The 25,237-nt window shown below is 36.3% G+C and overlaps 1 protein-coding gene across 2 annotated transcripts in view; it reads right to left on the minus strand.

The window, feature by feature from the left end:
• Dcc (DCC netrin 1 receptor) overlaps positions 1–25,237 on the minus strand; it is a 1,013,564-nt gene that overhangs the window by 270,044 nt on the left and 718,283 nt on the right. For both annotated transcript variants that reach the window (XM_070029124.1, XM_070029123.1), the window contains exons 10-11: positions 8,580–8,728; positions 6,010–6,148 (exon numbers count right to left, since the gene is read on the minus strand). In XM_070029124.1, coding sequence (XP_069885225.1) covers positions 6,010–6,148; positions 8,580–8,728 — 288 coding nt within the window. The remainder of the gene's footprint in view (positions 1–6,009; positions 6,149–8,579; positions 8,729–25,237) is intronic.

Consider the following 25,237-nt stretch of genomic DNA (forward strand, 5'->3'; position numbering starts at 1 on the left):
GAGAAAAAAAAAGAGTGGTTTGTTTTGCTTTGTGTATTTTCTACATATTTTCATAATCTTGCTTGTGTTTTGATTTCCCCAAACTTTTATGAAAGAAGATCATGCAAAATCCATTATTAAATGCATGCTCACTATATGAAAGAAGTGAATATTCCATCATGGGAGTAATTCACAGCTGTTGTTCACTGAATAGCTATTATGTGTCAGGAACTGTTCTAGGTGTCTGGCATGAATCATAAATAAAATAAAAGCTGCTTAAGTCTGTAATCCTATCTATTCAGGAGGCTGAGATCTGAGGATTGTGGTTCAAAGCCAGCCCCAGCAAGAAAGTCTGTTGAGACTCATCTCTAATAAACTACTCAGAAAAAGCCACTCAAAAATGTGGCCCTGTGGCTCAAGTGGTAGAGCACTAGCCTTGAGCACAAAGAGGCTCAGGGACAGTGCCCAGGAACTGAGTTCAAGCTCTAGGACCAAAAAAAATAATGAACAAACAAAATAAATAAAGCTCCCCTTCACCACTCAGAAACAGTACTCAGTGAATCCTGTCAATGATGAATTTCTACAAAGAGTAGTCCTTATCCTCATTTGTGGCCATAAAATTGGTGAGTATGGTGGAAATGAAATCTTCTTGAGCATATTAAAGAATTGCAGGGTCATTTTTCGGTCTCATTTGTGGATGATGCACCGTGCAAGAAAACACAGTGGACACAGAAATAGCAAGGGCCATGTGGAGTGCGGAAACAAGCCAAGCCCAGGAAAAGGTCCAGATGAAATGCAAAGATGCAAACGGATCTCAAGATCTTTGCCATTTTTTTGTTTGTAATGGTGTCTTAATAAGAAAATCACCTGGGGCTGGGAAGGTGGCTCAGTAGTAGAGTGCTTGCCTTGGATGTATGAGGCTCTAGGTTTGATTCCTCAGCACCACATAAGCAAAAAGAAAAAAAAAAGCCAGAAGTGACACTGTGGCTCAAGTGGTAGAGTGCTAGCCTTGAGCTGAAGAGGTCAGGGACAGTGCTAAGGCCCAGAGTTCAGGCCTGACAAAACAAAACAACAAAACAAACAAACAAAAAGCCACCACCACTATAACAACAAAACCCCTTTTCTTTTTCTCCGTTTCTCTCTGGTCCTGCTGTACCTTTTCTTTTCTTTTCTTATTCTTTATTTTATAAAAACTAATTTGTGGCTCAAAAAAAAGTCACTGGCAATATTTTCCCTTTTTAAAATATAACTTGTCAATATCTATGTTTATAAGAGCCTTATGTTTTACCCTAGATTTAGAAATGTCCTAATTTTGATTTTGCCTTCTTACTAGTATTCAATAACCAACCGCTATGACATATATCTTATTTTCATATCCTCCAAACTGACATTCAATAGTATGCACTCAATCAACGGTTGAGTGAGACCTCCTGGACTTGAAGGAACTTGCCAAAATTTACTTTGCTGTGATTATGAATTTCTTTCCTTTTTTTCCTTTGTGCTTGATAAAGATCACAGCCAGTGTAGTATGTTATAAAATCTTAACCTGAGATCTGTTTCTTATATAGTATATCAACAAATATTTCAAATTATACTATAATTAGAATACTTCAGCAAGTGTTTTTTTAGTTGAAATTTGTTTTAAATTAAGCATAGAAGATAACCACCACAAGGTCAAGGGTTTTGTTAAATCTAATGTTGTTTTACCCATGCTGAGAAGAATATTCAGAATCATAGTACACATTCAATAAATAGTTGCTGAATAAGAAAATAGAAAGGTCATGAGGCCATAATAAAGGCTCTTTTACAGTCAGGATTTTAATCACAAGTTTTGCGATTTTGCTTTTTAAATTGAGGCTTAAATTGCCATCTTATAATTTATTAATTTTTATTTAATTATACATCTTACACTTAAGGCATAAATTACAATGTTATCTTTTTAGTTGAGCCAACTCAAAAGGTCTTTGAAATTGGAGCATAACGTGTTGTATATCATACAATTTTACAACCTTCAAAAAGTACTATCTTTAAAAGCAAATTTGAAAATAATGACAATATTAAATAACAGTAAAAGCATGAATTATGAATGGCATTACAATATTTAACTGATATGCATTTTTTGATAATTATACCCAAGTTTTGATAGTATAAAAACAATTTCAGGATTTGTGATAAGTGATTGAATTTTGGAGAAAGGAGAAAGTAACAGATAAGTCATGTGTTTTGTTCTGGGTACCATTTGCATTGATGATATGTTATACTCAAATATTCTAATTTAAGTTTATAAGTTATATTTAAGTCAACATTTCCAATTGACCAAAAATATACCATAAATTAATATTCAAATTTATTGTTTTTGTAACTACCACAATTTTAGAAATATCCAGGTTATTTTCCCTATTAGTGATGGAAAGCAAATAGATATAATACAACCTTAAAAATCTTTCTGCTTTGAGGGAAGACGGTATTATGTATTGCTTATGTTCTATAATATAAACTTCTCTAATTTTCTATTCTTTTAATGTTGGCATTGGGGCTTGAACTCAGGGCCTTGATCTCACATTTGCACTTTTACTCAAAGCGGCAGTCTACTACTTGAGCCACATCTCTGCTTCTGGCTTTTTGCTGGCTAAATTGGTGGCAAATGTCCTATAGACACTTCAAACCCCAGTCCTCGATCTCAGCTTCTAACATATGAGTCACCATCATGGGGCTTCACTGGCCACGCTTGCCATGCCAAGGCAGAAAGGAAGTACTTGTGAGAGTATCTTAAATGATCAGTCCTTATTTGCTCTTTCCTAGTATCAATTTCCACAAATAGACACAGTGGATAAGAGACTCTGCTTGGTAGAAATGAGCAGAGCATAACATCTGTCTGTGCTTTTCTCTGTCTTCCCAACATAACTCATCCTTTCAAAGGAAGAGGACAAAGGCCACTCTTTATCTTCAAATGTCAAGTACTGATTATTTGCAATAGGCCCATCAAAGTCCAGGTGAGGTGGGTCTGGAAACTCCCTCAATAGTATTGTTTATCTGCACATTTTATGCATGTGGTGATGAGGGCAGATCAAATTCCCACATTTGTAAATTATGTCTGTAATTAGTCACTTGAGTTCCTCTTCTCTATTTTATGGATCAAAATAACATGCTTCTAATTATAAACTTTTTTCCTTAAGACACTAACACGGGGCACTTACACTGAGTAAGAAATGTCTCCACATTGAATTGTGCTTTTTACTCTTGTTATATGGCATGCTTCTGTGCCTTACTAGATTTTCAGATCCCATTAGAACTTAAGATAGGAAAATTTTATACCTGTCAGGATAAAAGGTTAATTCCTTGTGCCAAAAATTGCTCGATAAATATGAGTTGTAACAGTGTTGGGTGTAGTCTTATTGTTAGGTTGTCTATGAATTGAGTTTTGTTCTCAGTCAGTCAGTAAGCTGGCACTAGGTTACAATCGCTGACTCATTCATAAATGATATTAATGGTCTATTCATGTCAACCACTTCAATAATAAATGTTTTGGAGAAACTAGCAGACATAGATATGAACTCCTACAAAATAATCTCAGTGAATTGGAGAAGTGAGTCATGGTAAACCAAACCAATGATATATAGAGTAAATGGATTTGAATGAAAAATTATTTCTACCTAGAAAAGCTACAAAAGGAGGGCTAAAATAGAGATGGCAGCTCATGTGGATACACATATTTACAAGGATCCTAGCAACTGTGAGCCCATGGGAAAATGAATAGAAACTTACTCATACTTACCTTTTGATTGTACATTTTCTCTGTATGAATGTATGCATGTAGGAAGCATGCATATAAACATGTAGAGATGCATTTATGTCAGAAATGGGGCCTGAACTTATGGCCTTGTGCTCTCAGTCATGGATGAGGCTCTACCACTGAAGCTATACTTCCACTTCTGGTGTTTTGCTAGTTAATTGGAAATAAAACTCTCTTGGATTTGTTGTGAACACTTACTCCCTGATCTTAGCCTTTTAAGTAGTTAAGTTTATAAATGGGAACTCTCAACACTCAGTTCCCAAGATAAAATTTTAGGGTCATGAGTCCTTTAAAATCTTTAGAGATGTATTAATCTTTAGTGACAATGCAAATACATGTAGACACAGTTATATAAAGAATTAGCTTCACAAATGAAAGTCCTATAGCTATTTAGTTTATCAATCATTTATTCAGGAGGGATGTGGCTATTAATATAATATTGTTTGGATTTAGGAGCATTTCCTGCAATGAGAAAAAGTGATATATATTTGCATAAATAACAATTTGTTAAGCATGTAAATGTATGTCATGTGCTTACATGGATTAGTCCATTTATCACAAATCTCTTTATTATAATCCATTAAAACTAAACAATACTCAAAATCAAAGAGTGCCCAAGAGCAAGAACTGGAAAACAGGTAGTAATGCACATGGTGATAAAGGCAGATCAAATTCCCACATTAAAGGTGAATCAGTTCATTTAAATTTGATCTGTGACCTCAGAATGAACAGCTTCAGTAGAGAAGAAAAACACATCAGATTGAAGTAGACAGAAGGGGACTGGGTAATCAGAGATAGAAATCCAGGAGGGCAGGGTTCTGTTGGAAATGAAAGGAGATGAGTTCACTGCAAAGATGAATGTCAATGAGGCCAAGGTGCCAATGCAAGGCCCCCTGGAGTCTTTGCTTTCTCCCATCAATGCTCCTGACAACAAGGACTGTCTTCACCATAGGGATGTTTATTAGGATGAGCTCTAAGCGCAGCAATACTTTCAGAAGGTAATTCTTAGACTAATGAGTAATAATCTTTCTTTCTAACTTAGGATATTTAAAACCAAAGTGAAGAATAAGGCCACTGTATTACGGTTCAGAGTGTGAATCAAATCTCCATAAATTATGTAAACTATTCATTTTCATTTGTTTTTCTTTTAGTTTTATAATTATGAGTTGTGAAGTAATTTATTCTGCCAATAAATATTCTGTCGTGCCTTCAATAAGAGAGTCAGATGAATGGGATTACATTTTAAATGGCACTGAAATGGCCTCACAGGTAAAATACACTTTTAGGTTGAAATTGCAAATGAGCAACCCTTCTCTACTGTCCTTTATCACATGTTTGCCCTTCTTATCCCATTGGTATTCTCTGGAACACATTCCTTGATACTTTCCCAGATTAAAGAATGATAGATCAGCCAAGGAATCACAAGGTGAAGTCATTTTTTTAATTCAAAGATCAATAATTTATAGAATTAAATACACTAACAGGGAACCCATTGCTGAAAAGAGCCAGCTCCTTGCCTTTTTAATATTCACCGGGTCAGCTCTGCATTTCTGCACATGCCTGGACTTCCACTGGCCTCCTCCCACACAGCACTGGGTGTGTTTTCACTCTTTATTCATGTCCCCGGCCTTTCCTTATCACTCATTCCCTGTATCTTCAGCTTCCTGCTCAATCAAATTTGTTCTTTTCCTTAAGATTTCTTTCTTTCTCTTTATTGTGGTTTCAACAAAAGAAAAAGAAAAAAAATGTTTCTGACCTTTAATATTTTTAGGGCAGCTAAAACTAAAAGTATACATCCTTATGTTCACACTGAATGCTATCAGTGTTGAATTATTTGCCCCAAATCTTTATGATACACTTTTGACTTTATTGATCTAGAAGGGAATTGGCTATCATTTACCTTTTTCAGTCATTTGTGTCATTTTAGAATGAGATCTCTAAAGAAAGATGGCCATCTAAGACAGGACCACACACATACAAACATAGAAACAAAGACATGCACAAAAATAATTTGCCTTCTTAGGCAACAGTCGCCTTTTGTGGGTTAACTATTACAAATCTAGCACGTAAATGTGTACAACGTTGATATTTGACTATACTAGTCCTAGTAAATTAGCCAAATTTATAATTTGTGCTAAAATCGTCTATAAATTTTTAGTTAGGATGCCTTGAAAGTATAGTTGATCACACAGATGCAACGGTATATTCTTTGAATGAAATTTCAGTTTACAACTTACCATCGGAGAGTGTAACCACTGTTATATCATCAGTAGAGACTCCTGGCCCATAGCGATTATATGCTAGGAATCGAAGAGTATATTCTGTGAATTTTTTCAGGCCTTCCAGCTTATAAGACAGTCCATCAACCTCTATATTCTGGAGACATAAAATGCCAAAACCGTTATTAAGGAAGCACATTCAAGCAGAAATGGCAGCCATTCTCTGCAATCAGTGAATTGGATATTAGGCTCTTACTCATATCACTACACTCCATCCTTATAATGAGATGCTGTAAAACCTTACTGTGACACATACTCCCTTACTAAACCCCAAACTATGCTGTAGACTCCTTGTTAAAAGAGCACCATGATATTTTTATAGTCATTAAATCCCAACTTGTTTAACCACCCAGTGAATTACAAGGAATGGGTTATTCCAACCACATCCAAAACCCTCATAAGTGGAACATAACTTGTAAATTCACTGGACAAGGATTTACTCCTGTACCCTAAATGTCATAATTCACTGAGAAACCAAAAACTTGGTTCTTTACATGATGAAACAGACCCCCATCTTTTGAAACTGTCAGGTACATTGCCACAATTTGTATGCTCTGACATACTGTGATACAGTTTGGAACTTCCAGTCACTTCACAGCTGCAGTTGAATGAGACTGAATGTGAAACTGAGAAAATCAGAGCCATAACCTGGCAGAAGAACAATCCTAATGTTCTGAAGGGTGATTCTCGCATCCACGTTTATTAATATTGGATAATGCTGATTTTGAATTTATTCAAATGAGCTGGTAAAATATATGTATAGAAAGGGGATAGAATAGTTGAAAACTAAAAGTTGAAGCTAACCTGAAAATAGCCAGCCAGAAATTTTTTTAAAAAAGTAAAATGACTGATCACATAGGACCATCTCATATAGATTGCCTGGTCCCTTGACTTGGGACTGTCATCTAACTTGAAATCTTCATTTCTGAAAGGGACTATGGCAATTTTCTTTTCCCGATGGAAACATCCTCACCATGTAGTTTATATAAAAACCTGAGTCCCAGCCTGTGTTGCTAACATTCAACACACACCTAACTCGAACATGGTAAGGCCACAGTACTAATTATCTATTGATTCTTCTGTAAATCTCTCACTTGAAGTTGAAAACTTGGGCATCTCACTAGTTCTTTCTATCTCTGTCTATCAAATATATACATAGTATATATGAATAAACATCATATATTTGTCATATGTAGTATCAAGGCCACAAATTTACAGTATCTCTTATATATGTATTTGCGTGTGTGTGTATGTACTTGGGTCACCAAATAGAATTGCTGGGTTTCACTTATCTCCCAGAAGTCTTATTTACTCTTCCTTTACCTGAGCATCATATCTGCCTCTTTTCAGGAATTTGTACAAATCCCTGATTAGAAATTAGACACAAAGATAGAGTAGACTTCTACACAGTAAGTTCTACTGGAAGCATTAAAAAATCATAGGTCACAGCTGATGGTGAGTAGAATGAAAACGTAGCTTGCATAACCCCTGTTTTCACTGCATTTGATGTCGCTGCCCTGCATCTCGTATATACACTTCTTTAGCTTGGGGAGGGGAAGGGAAAAAACAAAATGCTTAAATAGGGATACAGACTGACCCATTGTAACAATGAGATGTACAAGACACTGGGTTGAAAAATGAACTTTACAATTTAGGTAGGGAGGGGAGAAGGGGAAGAGGGAGTGTAGTTGTGGAGGTGGGAGGGAAGGGAAGGTTGGGGAAAAACAAAGGAGGAGGTAACAATGTTTGATATGAAATATACTTATTACCTTGCTCATGTAACTGTAACCCCTTTGTACAGTACTTTTACAATAGAAAATGTATTAAAAAATTAAATGTGGGTAAACATTTACTACCTTAAAATTTCAATCCAATACTTAAACCAAGGCAGAGAAATTGAGTAAATATAAAAGTTGATTCTACAATTTTCTGTATTTAACTGTCATGGGATACTTTCCAAGTTGAGAGAGACTTTATTTTTGGAAATAACTATGAATAAAATTGGAAACAATCTAAATCAAGCCAAATTCTATATTATTTAAGATTCAATCATTTAATACCTAACTGCTTTATATTATATTATGGCCAGATTTTTGGCAATATTTTCTGCCAAAATTGTAATTTGATATTTCATAGATCTTTAAATTAAATGTGTTGAATTATAACTGCATTGACTTTACTGAAAATACTGTAACTAAATAATGTAAAGATAAAAAAGTAGCTTGCCTAAGATCATTATCTTAGGATAAAGAGTGAAAATACAAATGACTCTGAGATCAGGTGGGTGAACTACCTGCTATATATTCAAGCACAAAAATCAGAATTCTCCCTAAGGAATTTCTCTCATTGCCCAATCTACCAAATTCACCACTAGAATAGTTTCCCATAATACGTGCTTTGTAACCAGTCAGCTGTTCAGTGGGTGAGCTAGGTAGTGGATGATATTAACAGCTTTGAATTCATCTCCTATGCTCTAGCCTTACAGGCATCAAATAGACGTACACCTCCTAGCCCACTCCCTCACCTACCTGTTCTTTTCCTGTAGACACCTCAGTGCAGAACAATCTGTAACCTTGGACTGGACCATTTGCATAGGCAGGGGGTTCCCATGTAATAAGAATTGAGGTAGGTGAGGTAGATACAGCTTGCAGGTTTTCAACTGGCCCTGGAACTTGCACTGTGTACAAAACACATGGATTAAGGTAAGTAAGTCTGCTTTCCCAAAACCAAATACCTTACAGTTCAGGGACATAACAGCAGGATGCATACTTCTAGAAAAGCCTAAGAGTATCTCTGTAAAATATTAAAAAGAACCTGTGTAAAAGATTAAATATAATGCAAGTTTTAGAGTTCAAGAAAAAATGTTATGTTAATTGAATTACATATTTCAGTTTACAGTTAAAGAGTCTAGTCAATGAGTAAAACTGATGAGTATAATTGACTCTTGATTTCAAATTGTTAATCTGGAAATTTCTCCAGTCCACCCATACTTGCCTTTGTCTATGAGTTACTAATAACTGCAGGAGGAAAGCAAAACACAATGATCGTCATTGACTAGTATGACTATTTTTAAATCAAAAAGGCAGCACAACAAGCAATGACGTATCATATTGTTTTTAAGTCAGCCATTTAACATGTTGCCTGATTCTTTGCCAAATAAATATCTTCTTAGAATGTCCACTTCACTTTCTAGTGTTCCAGTTTTCTCTCAAAATTAATACTTAAGGGTAAGTAAGTTGTTTATTATTTCACAGTCAAGACTCTTCTGTTGAGATGTGTTCAAGTTTCAGAAATTTTCAGATTTTACAAAGAGGGTCTACTTCTGCATGGCACCTATGATTTTAATGAGCATTTCAATTCCTTATTTGGGGACAGCCATTGTTTTAATCATTTAGCTATTTAAATTTGGTTGTTGTTGTTTGTCTGTTTCCAGATAGCCTTTCCTCAGCAGTCCAGAATGACACACGTCTCACTCTTGTGGCTCAGAGTGGCATGAAACTTGTCATCTCCCTGCCTCAGTCTACAAATGTAGCTCAAATGGACCTAGATTTGACCAATGAAGTTTTCCTTAAATTGCTTCCTTTGTCTTTGTGATACAACACTTCATTGATTAGAGCATTTCTTTTCTGTCTGGCATCATATATTAAAAGCTCTCCTTGATTCTGCATTAACATTGCAGTCATATTTTTTTCTTTCTTTTTTGTGTTGGTCATGGGGCTTGAACTCTAGGCCTGGGTGCTGTCCCTGAGCTCTTCAGCTCAAGACTAGCATTCTACCAGTTGAGCCACAGTGCCACTTCTGGTTTTCTGGTGGTTAACTGGAGATAAGAGTCTCACAGATTTTCCTGCTGGGCTGGCTTTGAATCACGATCCTCAAATCTCAGCCTCCTGAGTAGCTAGGATTACAGGCATGAGCCACCAGCACCTGCTTCCATATTTTTTATTCTATGGACCTCTGGTTCTTTTTAACGCGCAGTGGCTTTGAAGGTGAAGCTCTCAATGCTAAGTGTGCCATTGCCTCTTTAGAACCTCCAGTTCTAGGTCCTTTCAGTTAACAGAACTGAGAAGCATGCATGTAGACAGAAGTACATGCATTCGTGTTACTTAGACATGTACTTGCATGTACATATATACTGTGCATACTTTTTAGGTACACTCTAACCTACCCCTCCCTGTTTGGACTTGTATTCTTAGGGAAAATCATGTGCCTGGGTTTCCGGAAGAATTTCATCAGAGATAATAGACACCAGAAGTAAGAAGAAACAAAGAATTGAGCTCCCATATTCATAAATGGCATGTTTCTTCATCAGTTACCAACCAAACCAAAATACTCTCTTTGTTAGGGTCAAGTGGGTTCTTATTGTTGCGGTTTTGCTTTGTTTCCTTTGCTGAAATGTTAGCCGCTCAGGAAACTTAAATTGTTTCCCACTTTAACTCTTTTGTCTTAAAGTATAATTTATTTTGTGATCTGTTTGTACTGGTAGATTGAATTAAAATTTTAAAAATCTTACACTGATGATGGCATATAGGTTAAACATTAAAAGACCATTAATATTTCATTCAAAGGACATCACCTTTGTAATTCAGACTAAAAAATATTGCCTGCACATGAGATGTACAGGTAGTATTTTAAAACATTTTCTTCATAACATTCCTGTATATAGTGAAGACCCTGTATTTCATCTAAGCTATTAAATATTTACTCTTCACAAAAATACTGCAAAATCAGATTTACAAAGTCCCTATTATTCCACCTTTGAACTATAGCCTTTAAATATATATGAAGATATCATATTGTTTTACATTAATTATGAGTATATATGTAGAAATACATAAGCATCTATACACTTGTGCATTTATCCAGACCTGTATTTAAAAATATGGTGAAGTATAACTAATGTACCTTTCCATTATATGCATATGAGCAGCAAGTCAGACAAAATGAATAAAGGAGACTTCAAAATGTTCAGCAATGGGAATTAGCTGTGAAATCAATACAGTTAACAGCTTCAGACTTCCATTTCATTATAGTTTAGTATGTCAGTCAGGAAACTTAATGGACTAAACTGCTCATCACTTGTAAGGTATATTTAATAGTTTCAACTGATCCTCTCAGTTGGACAATAATTTTGTAGTAAACTGAATACAATTTCTTTCCATCTCCATCACATTACCTATTTCTTCGAAGAATGGAAGGATTTCAGAGTAGACACATAATCTATGCAAGTAACTCATCAATCAATGTCAGCATAGACACTACCTTTTTAAAATTTCAATATTATATTACAGTGGAAATTCATTATAACACCTGTATCTAAGAACAAATTAAATAGTTACATAAGTGTAAATAAGATTTATTACATGTCACTATGTGTAGCAAATACAATAATTTCTAACTAACCATGTATATACTCATATATATAAATTTATAGAATAAAAATCCATTTAAGAAGAGACTGTGTTATATGTTAACATGAATAATTGCATAAAAAGGTAACCAGATTTAATTAATAAAGCTTGATTAATTACATATACTATCATCATATTGAACCTAGGATATATGTGTATGAAAGAGAAACAGAGAAATAATGTGGTACCATAGTTTAATAAAACATAGTTGAATAATTATAGATGGTAATCAGGACATACGGTATTTTTTCCTAGTCTATAGGGGTCTTATAGGAGTCCGTTACTAACATCAAGCAGTCTCTGAAACCCATGAAATTATATGTAATCTTTAAATACATATTCCACATTTTCTTCCATTGAGCTCAGACCCTAATGCTGTATATAATATCTCTGCTTACTTATGCTTTTGAAAATCTTTACCCTTGACACATTTATACTGTTTGTTAATTGTTATGATAAGAAATATGACAATCATTTTACTTTTAAAAAGAAAACTTCAACTTTTAATCAAATAGTACTATTTCTGAAGATGATAAGTACTTGAGAACATTTTCATTTTCCAGATTATGAGTAAACTATCAAAGGCATCTGAACTCCTCTGGTTTAATTCAATAGTATTTTAAATTTATAAGATATTATATCTCTTGATCAGGAAACCATATAAAATAAATGAATTTAATTTTCCTTTCCCTTTCTTGCTGTTTTTACTCAAATATCTACCCACCTGACCTGTGCCTTCATACATCCTGAATTATAGTTTATCAAGTATGTTTCCCAGAAAACAATCACAGGATTTGTAATTTCTTTCAAATGACATGTGACTATGATGGTTTTAAAGACCACTTTAGAGATCAAACATGCCACCATCTCAATAATAGTGAGTGAGACTGATCATTCTTGTCCATTTTGCTGCTGCTTCTCAGCTGGAAGTCCAAAATGAAGACAAATGTTAGTGTGAGAAACTACATAGTTGAAAATTTGAATATTTAAAGGTTTTTATTTTAAATGGCTGAGCAATATGATGGGTTCTAATGCTCCCCAATCATCACTTTAATGAACACTTCAAAAAAAAAACACTTAAAAAAATGGATTTGGGGGGGAAAAAAGGCTGTTGAATATACTGCCATTCAAATAATGACCAAGAATTCACATGCCCTCAAGTCAGCTAAGAATTCTAAGGATGATTCTATCTCTTTATCTGTTTATTAATAATGATTCTTGTTCCTGCTTTTAAATGTGGATACGAAGAAAACCGAGTGATTATAGCGATTTGAATGGATTTAGAACATACATTTCTCTCTTCCTTGAGCAGCAGTTTCTATTGCCACTGATTTCTTCAATGAACATGTTTCACATTCAAGTTGTTGCTGAATCTAGTTGCCTTTATTGATAATAAAGTGCATGCTTTGATTGCCTCCTTGATTTTTTTTCCTCCTGTAGTTAACAGCCCTAATGATATTTCTATGAAATCTGTTCCTATTCTGCATGGGGAATGCAACATCAAAAAGCCTGCAGGCAATGTAATTATTAGCATAATGAAACCCCTTCTCAATGGAACTATACATAGTTAGGAGATATGACAGTAATTTGGCAAGAAAAAAGCAAAAACTATAGTGTAGATTTCTATTACAAAACCATAGGAGTCTGACGAGATTTGGTAAGCAGTTATTACCTGTCTGTTTGCTTCAGGTTTTAATAGGGTCTATCTGCTAACTCATGGTAGACCAATCATGCCACTGTGCATATATGCATGCACACACATGTATAAATAATGTGTATGATATGCATGACAAGGACAGGCAGGTAAGGGCAAAGATAAAAGCCTTCTTCACAATGCAGACACAGAAACAAGCCAACTTCCTGGTGTTGTCCTGATCTATTCCTTCCTTACATTCACTTCTCAAATGCTTGCCTTAGGAAGAGTTAGCCACTCACAGGACATTAAAATGACTGAGACCTCAAAGACAAATAAAAACAAATATGCTGTGTTTTCTCTCCAATGGAGAACCTAGTCTGGAAGAAGAAAAAAAATGGGCTAGAATGTCCCAGCAGGAAGAGGGCAAGGAGGAATGAATATGATAAAAGTAAATTATTTGGATATATGGCAAGAATATGGAAGCCCATTAAAAACTGTTAAAAAAAAATAAAGTGGGGCAAAGTGGGTAACAGCGAGTAGCATATGAAGTGAGCATGACCAAAGTACATTCAATACATGTAGAGGACCATCACAATAAAACTTATTGTACAACTAGACTGAAAGATATTTCTTGAAGAATAAGAATTTCATTGATGGAGGCTGGGAAGGTGGCTCAGGGGCAGAGCGCTTGCCTTGCATGCCTGAGGCCCTGGGTTCGATTCCTCAGCACCACATAAGCAAAAAGAAAAAAGCTGGAAGTGGTGCTGTGGCTCAAGTGGTAGAGCGCTAGGTTTGAGCTGAAGAGCTGAGGGACAGAGCCCAGGCCCAGAGTTCAGGCCCCACGACTGGACCCCCCCAGAAAAAAGTTTTTAAAAAAAGAATGTCATTGATGGGAAAAATGCATAGGAATTTTTAAAAAATGAAGGATACACCTTCTAAGTTAGGAATATCGATATGAATAAATGTGACTGGCAATGGCTTTAAATTTGGTTTTCCTAGAGTGGAAATGGTCAATGGTTCACCAGCAAATCTACCATCACACTTGAAGATGAGCTTCTGATGATAAGAATAATTGTAAGGTAAACAAAATTAATGATGGTACTGTCATCACCTTTTATGTTTCTTAAAGCATACAATTATCATTAAATTGATTTTCTATTTTGTTGGGCACTATCAACAAATCAATATTTTATTAGTATTAGGAATAGTCCTCATGATTCTTAAAGAACATTTAAAATTCCTAAAAATTTGTATCCTTTGTCTTAAAATTTACTTTAGACATAGTGCTCACAAAAGAAAATTCTAATTTCCAACTGAATTTTTGAAGAAATTGTCCTGAACTTTGGAGAAATCTCAAGAACAAACAGTGAAAAATGTGGAACCTATCTTTTAGACAATTAGAGGGTTAAAAATGAAATGAAACACTTCAGTTTTGAATTTGGGATACAAAAATTTCTATTTAATATCTCAGCCCCAGGTCATGTGACACAAACACTGTAAGCCTGATTTTCTCAGGGATTCACAATTTCCATGTTAGAAAGCCTATAGGACATCATCTAAAAAAAGGAATGTTCAAAATAATATGCTAGGGAAATACTGTTTTCTTCTCTAACCAATGAGAGAAAAGAGTATTTTCTGTTGTAACATTTCAGAATTTCTATAACAAAGAGAATGCTGTGTGTGAGGAGAGACAAGGAAGATTGCATGTGTAGAGCCTAACAAGCTACGGCATGAGTCAAGATCAGGGTTGAGTATAAAAACCAAATCCGGCCAAGAGAATGCCCGATGGAGATCCTGGGGTTTAGGTAGGCATGGTAGTTCATGCCTGTAATATTAGCTATTCAGAAGGTAGAGATAAGAGGACCAATATTCAAGGTTAGCCTAGGAGAATGTTAGAGATGCAATCTCCAACAAGATGTGAGTGTTGGATTCAACAGCTATAATCTCAGACACATAGGAGGAGGTAGATATAGGAAGACTGTGATCTGAGGCTGGCTCTGGTAAAAAGTGTAAGACCCTGTCTGAAAAATAACTACAACTAAATGGACTGAATTCAAATGATAGAATGTTTGCTTAGAAAGGGCAAAACCCAGCCAAAGTTCAAACACCAGCTCTAAAAACCAACAAAAAAAAAAAACCAAGTATTTGCTTGACATTTCATTACAGGTATAAATTGAAACTTTCCATCTCTTCATAAATAATCCACATCTAGTTAGTTTTGTTTTTGTTTATTCTTGTTATGCCAGTCCTAGGGCTTGAACTCAGGCAGTGTCCCTGAGCCTCTCTGTGCTCAAGGCTAGCACTCTATCACTTGATTCACAGCACAATTTTGCTGTTGTTTATTGGAGATAGGAGTCTCACAGACTTTCCTGACAAGGCTGTCTTTGAATCGCAATCCTCAAATCTCAGCTTCCTGAGTAGTGAAGAAGCATGAGCCACTGGCACACCAGGCTTAGTTTTGTTGTTTTATTTCCAGACTAGATAGAGATAAATTGATGCTTAATTCTCATAAGAGTCAGAGTAGAAATCCCCAGGAATTGCATGTGGTGGCTTCTTGCTTGTTTCACACTGAGTTGAGACTTGTATGTACTTCAAGATTGTATTGCTTCACACAGGACTCTGAGCTCTCTGAAAATAGACATGTATCGGAGAAGCAGGTGTCTTCAGTTCATGCACTGGCCAGAGCACTTCCCATGGCGATAATGTAACTAAATCCCAGAATCCACTCTCCAAGTTGGCTTGTTGTGTGGCCAGTATGGGAAAAAAATCGATATCCTAGAGATGTAGTTTAAATAGAGCAATAAACAACATACAGATTGCTTTTCTAAAAGAACCCTGATGTCATTTGTTAGACAACAAGGACACAGCAGTCTTTTTCAAACAGTCAAGTGAGTAGATTTTTTCTGTGTAATGATAGAAAAGATTATTCCTTAAAGGATACTGTCTCTTTGAGGAAGAAATGTATTGTTGATCTATTTCTAAGCATTAAGATATAAGTAAAACTGCCTAGAGTGAACTGGCTTTTGGGAAGGGAATAGAAATAAGGGAGCTGTTTTGGACTTTATTCTCTTATTACATGGATTTCACAGAAGTCAAACTTCTGGGCTGCACCATTGCCTGAGAAGCCAACACATCCAGGCAATCCCCGTCAACAGAGACCAGCAGAAATAAACAGAATCTTCAGAATCAGGGACCCTGATTTCAAATTGGGAACTTTCACTCGGGCTCTGTGGCCAAGGCCTCGCTTTGTAATATGGTTGAGGTTAATTTTTCTCATGTCTAAAATAAAATGAGGCTGATAGACAGGTGACTTGTAGATTCATTGTGAAGATTAATGGTAAATAATTGGTGAATGGTGCATGGCATAAAAGAAATGCTCAATAAATATAATTGATTTCTAGAATGTCGGACACCGTGAGAATTAGAGAGAGACAATGAAAACTTCTACAGAGCTGACAGCCCAGTGGGACAATGATGAAGATTACAGGAGTCAAAGAGAAAGCATGAGACTATATCAGGCCTCTAAGGTCTTGAGCAAGGGGGAGGGAAGTTGGAGAATCAAAGAGAAATTAACTGGGTATCATATTCATGAGGCCAAATAAAGAATAAATTTAATGGGGAAAATGGGTATGTTGGTAGATTAATAAGAAGGATGTTCTATAATCCAAAAGAAAAGAGGTTGATATTGTGTATTGAGATGAGGATGATTAAGACACAAATAGATGGATTTAAGCACTGTGTTAAGGAGTTGATTAGGAAATAGGTGAGAGGTGGTTATGGTACTCTCAACCAAGACTACTGGGCTGCCTTACACAGATGGGTGATTTGGGTGTTGTTTCCGGAACAGTCTAAACTGGGTAGTGCTGTAGGTGGAGTTGCGTGGATGGGTGAATATCACAGTTTGGGCATCACATGCATTTGAGATATATCACTATATACAGAAATGCCCAGCTGTCTATTTATGCTCATATAAATTGCCCTGACCTAGTATTTTCTTTTTCTCCTTGTTTCCTTCTCTTTCTTTCTTGGGCTCTCAGCTAATTTCACACCCTACTTCTGAAAACAGGCTCATCACAAACATTTAACTTTATTTATCTCCTTGACAATTTTTTAATTTTTTCCTTCCTTTTTTTCTATATATAGTGAATTGCTTTTCAGGAATATCACCTGGTATCCAGATCTTGTGGGAATCTGCTTGCTCTGTTTTTACCCACCTTAGCTCCTCTAAATCCAATCTTTTTTAAGGGGTTCAAATAATTTCCCAATTAATATAATATGTAAGATGATGCTAAGAAACTTTTCTCATAGGCCACATGTATACATACATATACATATACATATATCTGTGAATATCTATGTATATGTAGATATATAGCCCCATCTCCTTTGTTTATATATGCATATATATACATGTATGTATACATATGGCCTATATATGAACACACACACACACACACACACACACACACACGCACACACACACACACACACACACACACACACACGGAAAAGGTTTTGCTTATTTTCTGTATTGATTCTTGGGGTAAAAAAGAACCAGAGATTAAATATCTTTCCTAGCAGCAGCAACAATAAAAAATTCCAATAACAATGAACCTGGATACACGTTTGACCTTGACAATCTTGAAATTAATATTCACTTTGTGATTGTGCTGACATTTATCACCAAGAAGCACCTGGAGAGCCCGCACACATACATGCACACAAGAGAAAGACTGAAAATCACACAGGGCAGAAAACCTAGCTGACCTGTATCTCACAGAAGCATCTAAAGGCTTCTGGTCTGCTGACTGAATCCCCCAGAGGATTAAGTTTATTTTATTCTTGGTATTCAAAAGATAAGAAGTTTATTAACCACTTGGAAGATTTGGGCTTGTTCAAAGATAGCAGGAAGACAGAATTTGGCAGGAAATCATCTCTTAGAAGGGTGGAGAATGACTAGGTAAAACTGAATGTGGAAATGCTAATTTTCTGCTTCCTGTCAAAATTACCACCTTCTGTTCCCCAGCCCCATCTCCTTTGCTTTTATTTGGGCTGATAAAATATCAGATCAATTGAAAATCAGTGAGCTTAACTCACTAATTCAAAGGCTATTAATGTTGATGTTGAATAAATGGGAAGGAAAATAATGATGAAAAGTAGGTATTTGACAATCCCCTGAGAAACAAGTCTTCAAGAAGGGTTAAAGTGAACTATTGCATGCCAATATGTCTGAAATTCAATTTAACCTAAGACTGACAGTTTTCTAGAACTCGCCTTGACTGGCCTAGATCATAAATGTTTACTTTGTGAGCCATGAAAACCCACATGTAAGTTCCATTTATTAGTAGACCTTCTTTAAAAAATTAAAAAATAATACATAGCTCATGAGATTTAAAGTAATGACATTTAAAAATTTAATCAGTATAAGAATCAGTGGGAGATTTCACATAATTTTTTCATACTAAATCTTCCACATACACTATGTGTGATGCTTCCAGTGCACCCAGGTAAGGGAAATCATATTTCAAATACTCAACAGCCACTGTGGCCCTTAAGAGAAGAACCTTGTGACACAGGCACAACAATTCAAACACTTTTGGATTGGAATGGGGAGAAATCCAGTGTTTCCAAAGGCAATGGCGATATTATGAAATGAACACTGATGACAAACGGAAGATCCAATTCAAAGTGATAACATTAATTAAAGTGTGAAATTTAAGCACCGAATAAGCTCATGTATCAGGGATTTAAATCTATCATATTGTAATTTGTACCTGAGTATTATAAGACAAAACATACCACTGATGATTGCATTAGCTCATTTCTAATAGTCTTGGGCAATTTATTTTTCTGAAGAGCATATTCTAAACTACATCGATGAATCCCTAGAAAACCTGAAGTGGTAAATATTAGTTTTTATTTCTCTGCAAGGGAGTAGGATTTTAATGAAGACAGTAATCTCAGAGATACTCTTCAGAATAAGTGTTGGTATAGCCATGCAGGCAGGTTTAAGCACAACCATTTGACAGTTTTTTAATGTTAGAATTTTGATCCTATGTTTTCTGAAGTAATTATTAGCAATTCCAAATCAATAAGACTTTTAACTTCTTAAAGGACTGTTTTAAACTTTGTGGGAATTTTGCCAACTGAAAGTCATATCTTGGAAGACAATGACTGAAATTATTTGTGTGTATATGTGTGTTTGGTGTTTGGTGTTTGGTGTTTGGTGTGTGTGTGTGTGTGTGTGTGTGTGTGTGTGTGTGTATGTGTGTGTGTGTGTGCATACACAAGCTACTGGACATCAAATCTAGGGCCTCTTGCATGCTAGCCAATTGTTCTGTTGCTGAGCTGATCCTCTAGTTTAAAAAATGATCTTTATTTTATAAAATTAAAAGGTAATTTCTTAATTAAGATTACATTTGTATATATACATAAGTATTGTTCACAATTTTCTTACTCTTCAATTATTTTACATTGACTCTTACTAGCAATCTGTGCCATTCACAGGGGAGTAGAATGAATCAAAGAGATGTATGGTCTTGGAAACTTAGAATGTGGCCTTATTTGGAACAGAGTCTTTTTGTAGATTCAATTAGAAAAGACTAGGTCACACTGTTAAATAGATCTGAAGCACAAGATGACTGTTGTTCCTAGTAAGAGACCTAGAAAACAAGGTGGAAGGCCATGTGGAGATGAGACAGAGATCAAAGTGATGTGAATACTAGACAAGGATTGCTGGGTATTATTGAAGCCAGAGAGGAAAGGAAGCTTCTCTGAGATTCTATAGAGTATGACCCTGCTAACGTCTAGATCCCAGACTTTTATGCTCTAGAGTTTATGTCTAGTTTATGTTACTCCTTTATGGCTGCTTAGGAAATTAATACAACCCCCTCTCTTTTTAAAATCAGAATAAACTGACAATCAGAAAGGGTAAGTGACCTCCTCAAGAATATATTGCAAGATGTAGACAATAGTCATTCAAGAACACTGATGTCATCTATTTCACTCTACTCTCTTCCCACTTTCAGAAAAAGAAACCGTAGCTATTTGCAGCCTCCTCTTTAGTACAAAAACACAAGGATCTGATCTGTTCCACAACTGAAACCAATGATCCCACTCATTTCTTGATTTCTCTTTAAGCTCTTTGGCTGCCATTCTGTGGTGAAATGCTACTGTCTCAAAGTTCATTATGGATTTAACAGTACATAGATGACTATGAGGTAAATGTGTTGGATTCTGGGTGTCCTGATTGAATGGAAGATCTAACACTCACCAATTCATAGGATGAGATAAGGGAGCACGATATTGAAAACCAAGCAAAAGCCCTTAATTCTATGGCCTTCACTTGGCCCTAAACTAGGTTTCTAACAATAGAATTTTTTTTAATTTTTTTATTTTTCATACCTACTGTCCAGGTAAAGAAAATACTTTTGACAGTTTTCTGCCCAAATCATTTATAGTTTATTTGATGGGGATCAAACACACACACACACACACACACACACACACACACACACACACACACACACACACACATTCTCTCTCTCTCTCTCTCTCTCTCTCTCTCTCTCTCTCTCTCTCTCTGTACAAAAGAGTTTCCCTTTTACCACAGGTAAATATATTATCATTTAAGGCTGAAGTCTGGTAAAAGATTCCAGAATAAAGGGTTGTTTTTAAAAGTAGAAAGCTGGGTGCTGGTGGCTCACGCCTGTAATCCTAGCTACTCAAGAGGCTGAGATTTGACAATTGCAGTTCCAAGCCAGCTTGGGCAAGAAAGTCTGTGAGGCTTTTATCTCCAATAAGGTACTCAGAAAAAGCTAGAAGTGGTAATGTGGCTCAAGGGGTACAACACTAGCCTTGAGGTTCAGGGACAGTGCTCAGGTGCTGTGTTTTGAGTCCCAGGACCAGTTTCCCCCTCCCCTCCCCCAAAAAAGATAGTGTAGGTTCTGTTTGTGTTTCAGAAATGTTTGATTACAAGTGACAGTTGGCTATCAGTGCCTTTGCTCTAGTGGTTTGCTGAGTGACACTAGGACTCACCCATGGGAGAGGAGCTCCACACGGGAACCTCTGTGTGCTCAGTCCTTCCTTGCTCTCACGTGGAGTTGATTTATGTGTACTTTCTCTGTCCTGTTTACTATTTACACACTTCCCATGTCACTTTTTTTTTCCAAGAGAGAACTGAATGAAATTCCCAGAGGGCCTGACTCCACAGCAGCCTGCCCCTGCAGGAGTGGCTCCTTTCTTCCTCCACTGGAGCTGAGGATAGTCCTCTCTTGTTTGTACTTACAGAGCTCAGATCCTACAGCAGGAACTAAATGAAATATGTATTTGGAAGAGTGCAAATTACACACATTTTAAACCCTAGTCCTCACGTCCCTGCTTTTAAACACCGTGTTTCAGGGCCCAGTGCTGGTGGCGGCTCTTGCTCAGGAGACTGAGATCTAAGGACTGTGATTTGAAGGGAGCTCATGCCACTTTTTATCTCCAGTTACCCATCAAAAAGCTGCTAGTGGAGGCTGGGCTCAAGACGTAAACTGAATGGATAAAGCTAATGGACAGCACCCAGGCCCTGAGTTCAAGCCCCAGTACTGGCACAAACAAAACAAGAACAGATAAAAATGAAATTTAGTGGGAGGGGGGAGGAAATACCTATGAATTTGTTGTCTAGTGAATTTAATAAGTCAAAAACCAAATTTATGTTTGTAGCAATAGAATTCTGATGCACTTGTAGAACAAGTCAACCTGTGGACCATACATGTGGTGATAATCCATTAAAATACATGTTCTCTTTTCATGAACAGATGTAAACAGCACATCAGCAAACAAGCTGGCTTTCAGCTGACACTTAGTTTGCTATGTCAAGCTAATTTCAGATGGGTTTATTGGAACATTGTGGCAGCTGAAAGATTGAGCTGCAGATCTAAGCCCTCCTTTTGGTTAATTCCCTTTTTCAACACCAGCCATATTAAACAGCACTTTATAGGCCTGACAGAAGAATTTTTAAAACGAAGTGTTTCCCACAACTGAAATCACTTAAGTGCTTTCAATGCATGGGACTGTGCACACCATGTAAAGTGTCCTCTGGAAACATGAAGGGCATAATGGCTTCACAGTTTACAACATGAATTCTCTCATTCTTGTCTATCACCTTTGTCATTACTGGAATGTAAATACTATAATGTACTGACCACTGGCCTAGATGAATGTGGCAGTTTTTTAATTTGTACATTCAAAGACTTAGCTATTTGTTTGAACTTAGAGCCTAATAAAATAATATTTGCATACATACATATAGCCTAATATCATAAAAAGTATTCCTGATCCCTTCCCACACTTCCCTGCCTACAAATCCTCTAAGTCAGCTTCTTCCTCTCAGTTTTCTTATCCTAATAAACAGAGCTCCCATTTATCTACTTTTTGAAGTGCAAAATTTGTGTCAATTTGATTGCTGTCTTATTCTGTCATCCACTATCCATTAGGATGTCTTGTTTCTATCTTCTGAATTTTGCCAGTTCTTAGCTCTTCCAAAATTACCATGGAAACATGTTATCTCTGGCTTAAGCTATTGTATTAGTCTTCCCTTTTGTCTCCTCAATTTTATTTTAAATATGAAAATTAGACCAAGTCTCTCTCCCTAAGAACAGTTGCCTCTACCAGACAGTTAAATCCAGATTCTGACTGTGGATATCAAGGTTTACGACTAGACCCTGTTGCTGTTCAGCCCTGTTCCTTACTCTGCTTCAGTCCTACTCTATTTTCCTCTTCCTCTGCAAGGCTTTGGAAAATGATGCTGGGTCTGCCTCAGATATCTCCTCTCAGATCATTGCTAGCATCACTTCAAATTCACCAAGACTTCCCTTTGGCTCATAAGTGTCCTTCATTCCTAAGAAACTTTCCCTTTCTATTTAGAATCATTCCTATCTCTGTCTCCCTAAGTGGTTTTGTTATTCTAAGTGCTTCGCTTTTTGTCTATTTTCCCCTTCAATCACTGCAATATAAACTTTCTACAGTAGATTGTTCTTTGTCTGAATTCTTGTTGCCAGAACTAGAGTGGAGCCCAAAGATGACACACAATGGTACAAGTTGAATGTATGAGTGAATGAATGATATAATGAGATTCTGACTCTTATGACACTTAAAAGATTGAACCATGTGATAAATTAGCCAGGATAAGCTTTCTGCTCTTAGAAATACTTAATAAAAACTTTAAAGGAGAAATAGAAGAGAGTTAAGAACTAGCCTAAAGAACTAGAAAGGCATTTCAGAGATACATGATTATGTGAGGAATAATTAGAATCAAATAATGGAAAATTATATCATTTTCTAGCATTTATTAGAGGCTGGCCATATGCCAGGCACAGGATGAATATCTCATTTAATCATCAGAATCTCCGTTTGGAGATGTAACTATGGCATTCCCATTTTAAAGCTCTCATATTAATCTTTGCAATGCCCCTGTAAGATATATGCTCTCTTCTTTATTCACAGGAGGATATTCATTTACAAAATCTATCTTACCCCAGCCAGCCAGTCATTGAAATGGCCAGAATTCAAACCTAATCTGCCTTTTGAATCATGGGTCTTCAACATCCTTCTTTCTGTTTCCATTTGGAATACCTGCAGCATCAATTATAAGTTTAACCAAAATGGCAATATAACAGTTGCTTGGCCTGTCTGGAGTTTAAGAACTCCACAATGTAAGGGAGCACAGAAATGGAGGGACGAAGAGTGTACAACTGCAGCAGTGGTACTCACTAGATACTCTGTTGAAAATGAACTACGCAACTTGTGGGCAAAACTTGCGGAAGGAAAAACTGGAAGAGAGTGAAGGAAGGGGTGACATTGTCCAAAAAGAAGCATACTCATTACCTGACTTATGAAAGGGAATGGTAACCCTTCTGTATATACCTTTATAATAAAAGTAAAATATTTAATAACAAAAAGACCACAGCTAAGCGAGGTAGCGAGAGGAGGTAAGTGGGTTTGGGAGTGATAAGGGCTGTTGGTTAAGGGGTGACACTGATCATGATGCCCTGTACTCAAATGGACTTATGGAATTGAAACCACTTTATACAACTACTTAACTATTAAAAAATAAAACCACTGGGAGATCAGTTCCAATCAAGTTAAAAAATAATATCTTCTCACAGGTTAGCTTAACTTTGGTCATCCAGATTGGGAGAAGATCTTCACTAGCTATACAATGGACAAGGGTCTCATATCTAAAATATACTTGGAACTCAAAAAATTAAATCCCCCAACAACAAATCTCCAAAGAAACAACTGACCAATAAATAAGTGGGCAAATGACTTAAAGAGAAACTTCTCTGAAGAAGAAAGAAGAATGGCCAATAGACACATGAAGAAATGCTCAACCTCGCTAGCCATAAAAGAAATGCAAATCAAAACAACACTGAGATTCCACCTCATCCCAGTTAGAATGGCTATAATCAAGAACTCTAATAACAACAGATGCTGGAGGGGATGTGGACAGAAGGGAACCTTACTTCATTGTTGGTGGGAGTGTAAACTTGTTCAACCACTTTGGAAAGCAGTATGGAGGTTTCTCAAAAGACTCCACATAGAGCTCCCCTATGACCCAGCAATCCCACTTTTGGGCATTTACCCAAATGCTTACAAATAAGACCACACTAAAGCTACCAGCACAACTATGTTTATTGCAGCATTATTTACCATAGCTAAGCTATGGAACCAACCCAGATGCCCCTCAGTAGATGAATGGATCAAGAAAATGTGGTATATATACATAATGGAATTCTATGCCTCCATCAGAAAGAATGATATTGCCCCATTTGTGAGGAAATGGAAAGACTTGGAAAAAATTATATTAAGTGAAGTAAGCCAAGCCCAAAGAAACATAGGTCCCATGGTTTCCCTTATTTGCAATATCTAGTATATATATGGGTCAAGCAGAAAAGGTCAGATAAGGTGATGTTAGGAAAATGAACCCTAAGATATGTATTTAAATGTTTTTTTCTTTCATGCATTTGTTTCTAAAGCATTTATAAGATTATTTCTTTGTTGCTTTGTATGTCCTTCCCCCACAGTATAACCCCTGTTTTCACTGTACTTGATGTCGGTATAATTTGTGGAGGGGAAGGGGAAAAACAAGTCGTTTAAA

Source organism: Dipodomys merriami, unplaced genomic scaffold (assembly GCF_024711535.1).
Source record: "Dipodomys merriami isolate MVZ:Mamm:240054 unplaced genomic scaffold, mDipMer1.0.p SCAF_2, whole genome shotgun sequence".
NCBI lineage: Eukaryota > Metazoa > Chordata > Mammalia > Rodentia > Heteromyidae > Dipodomys > Dipodomys merriami.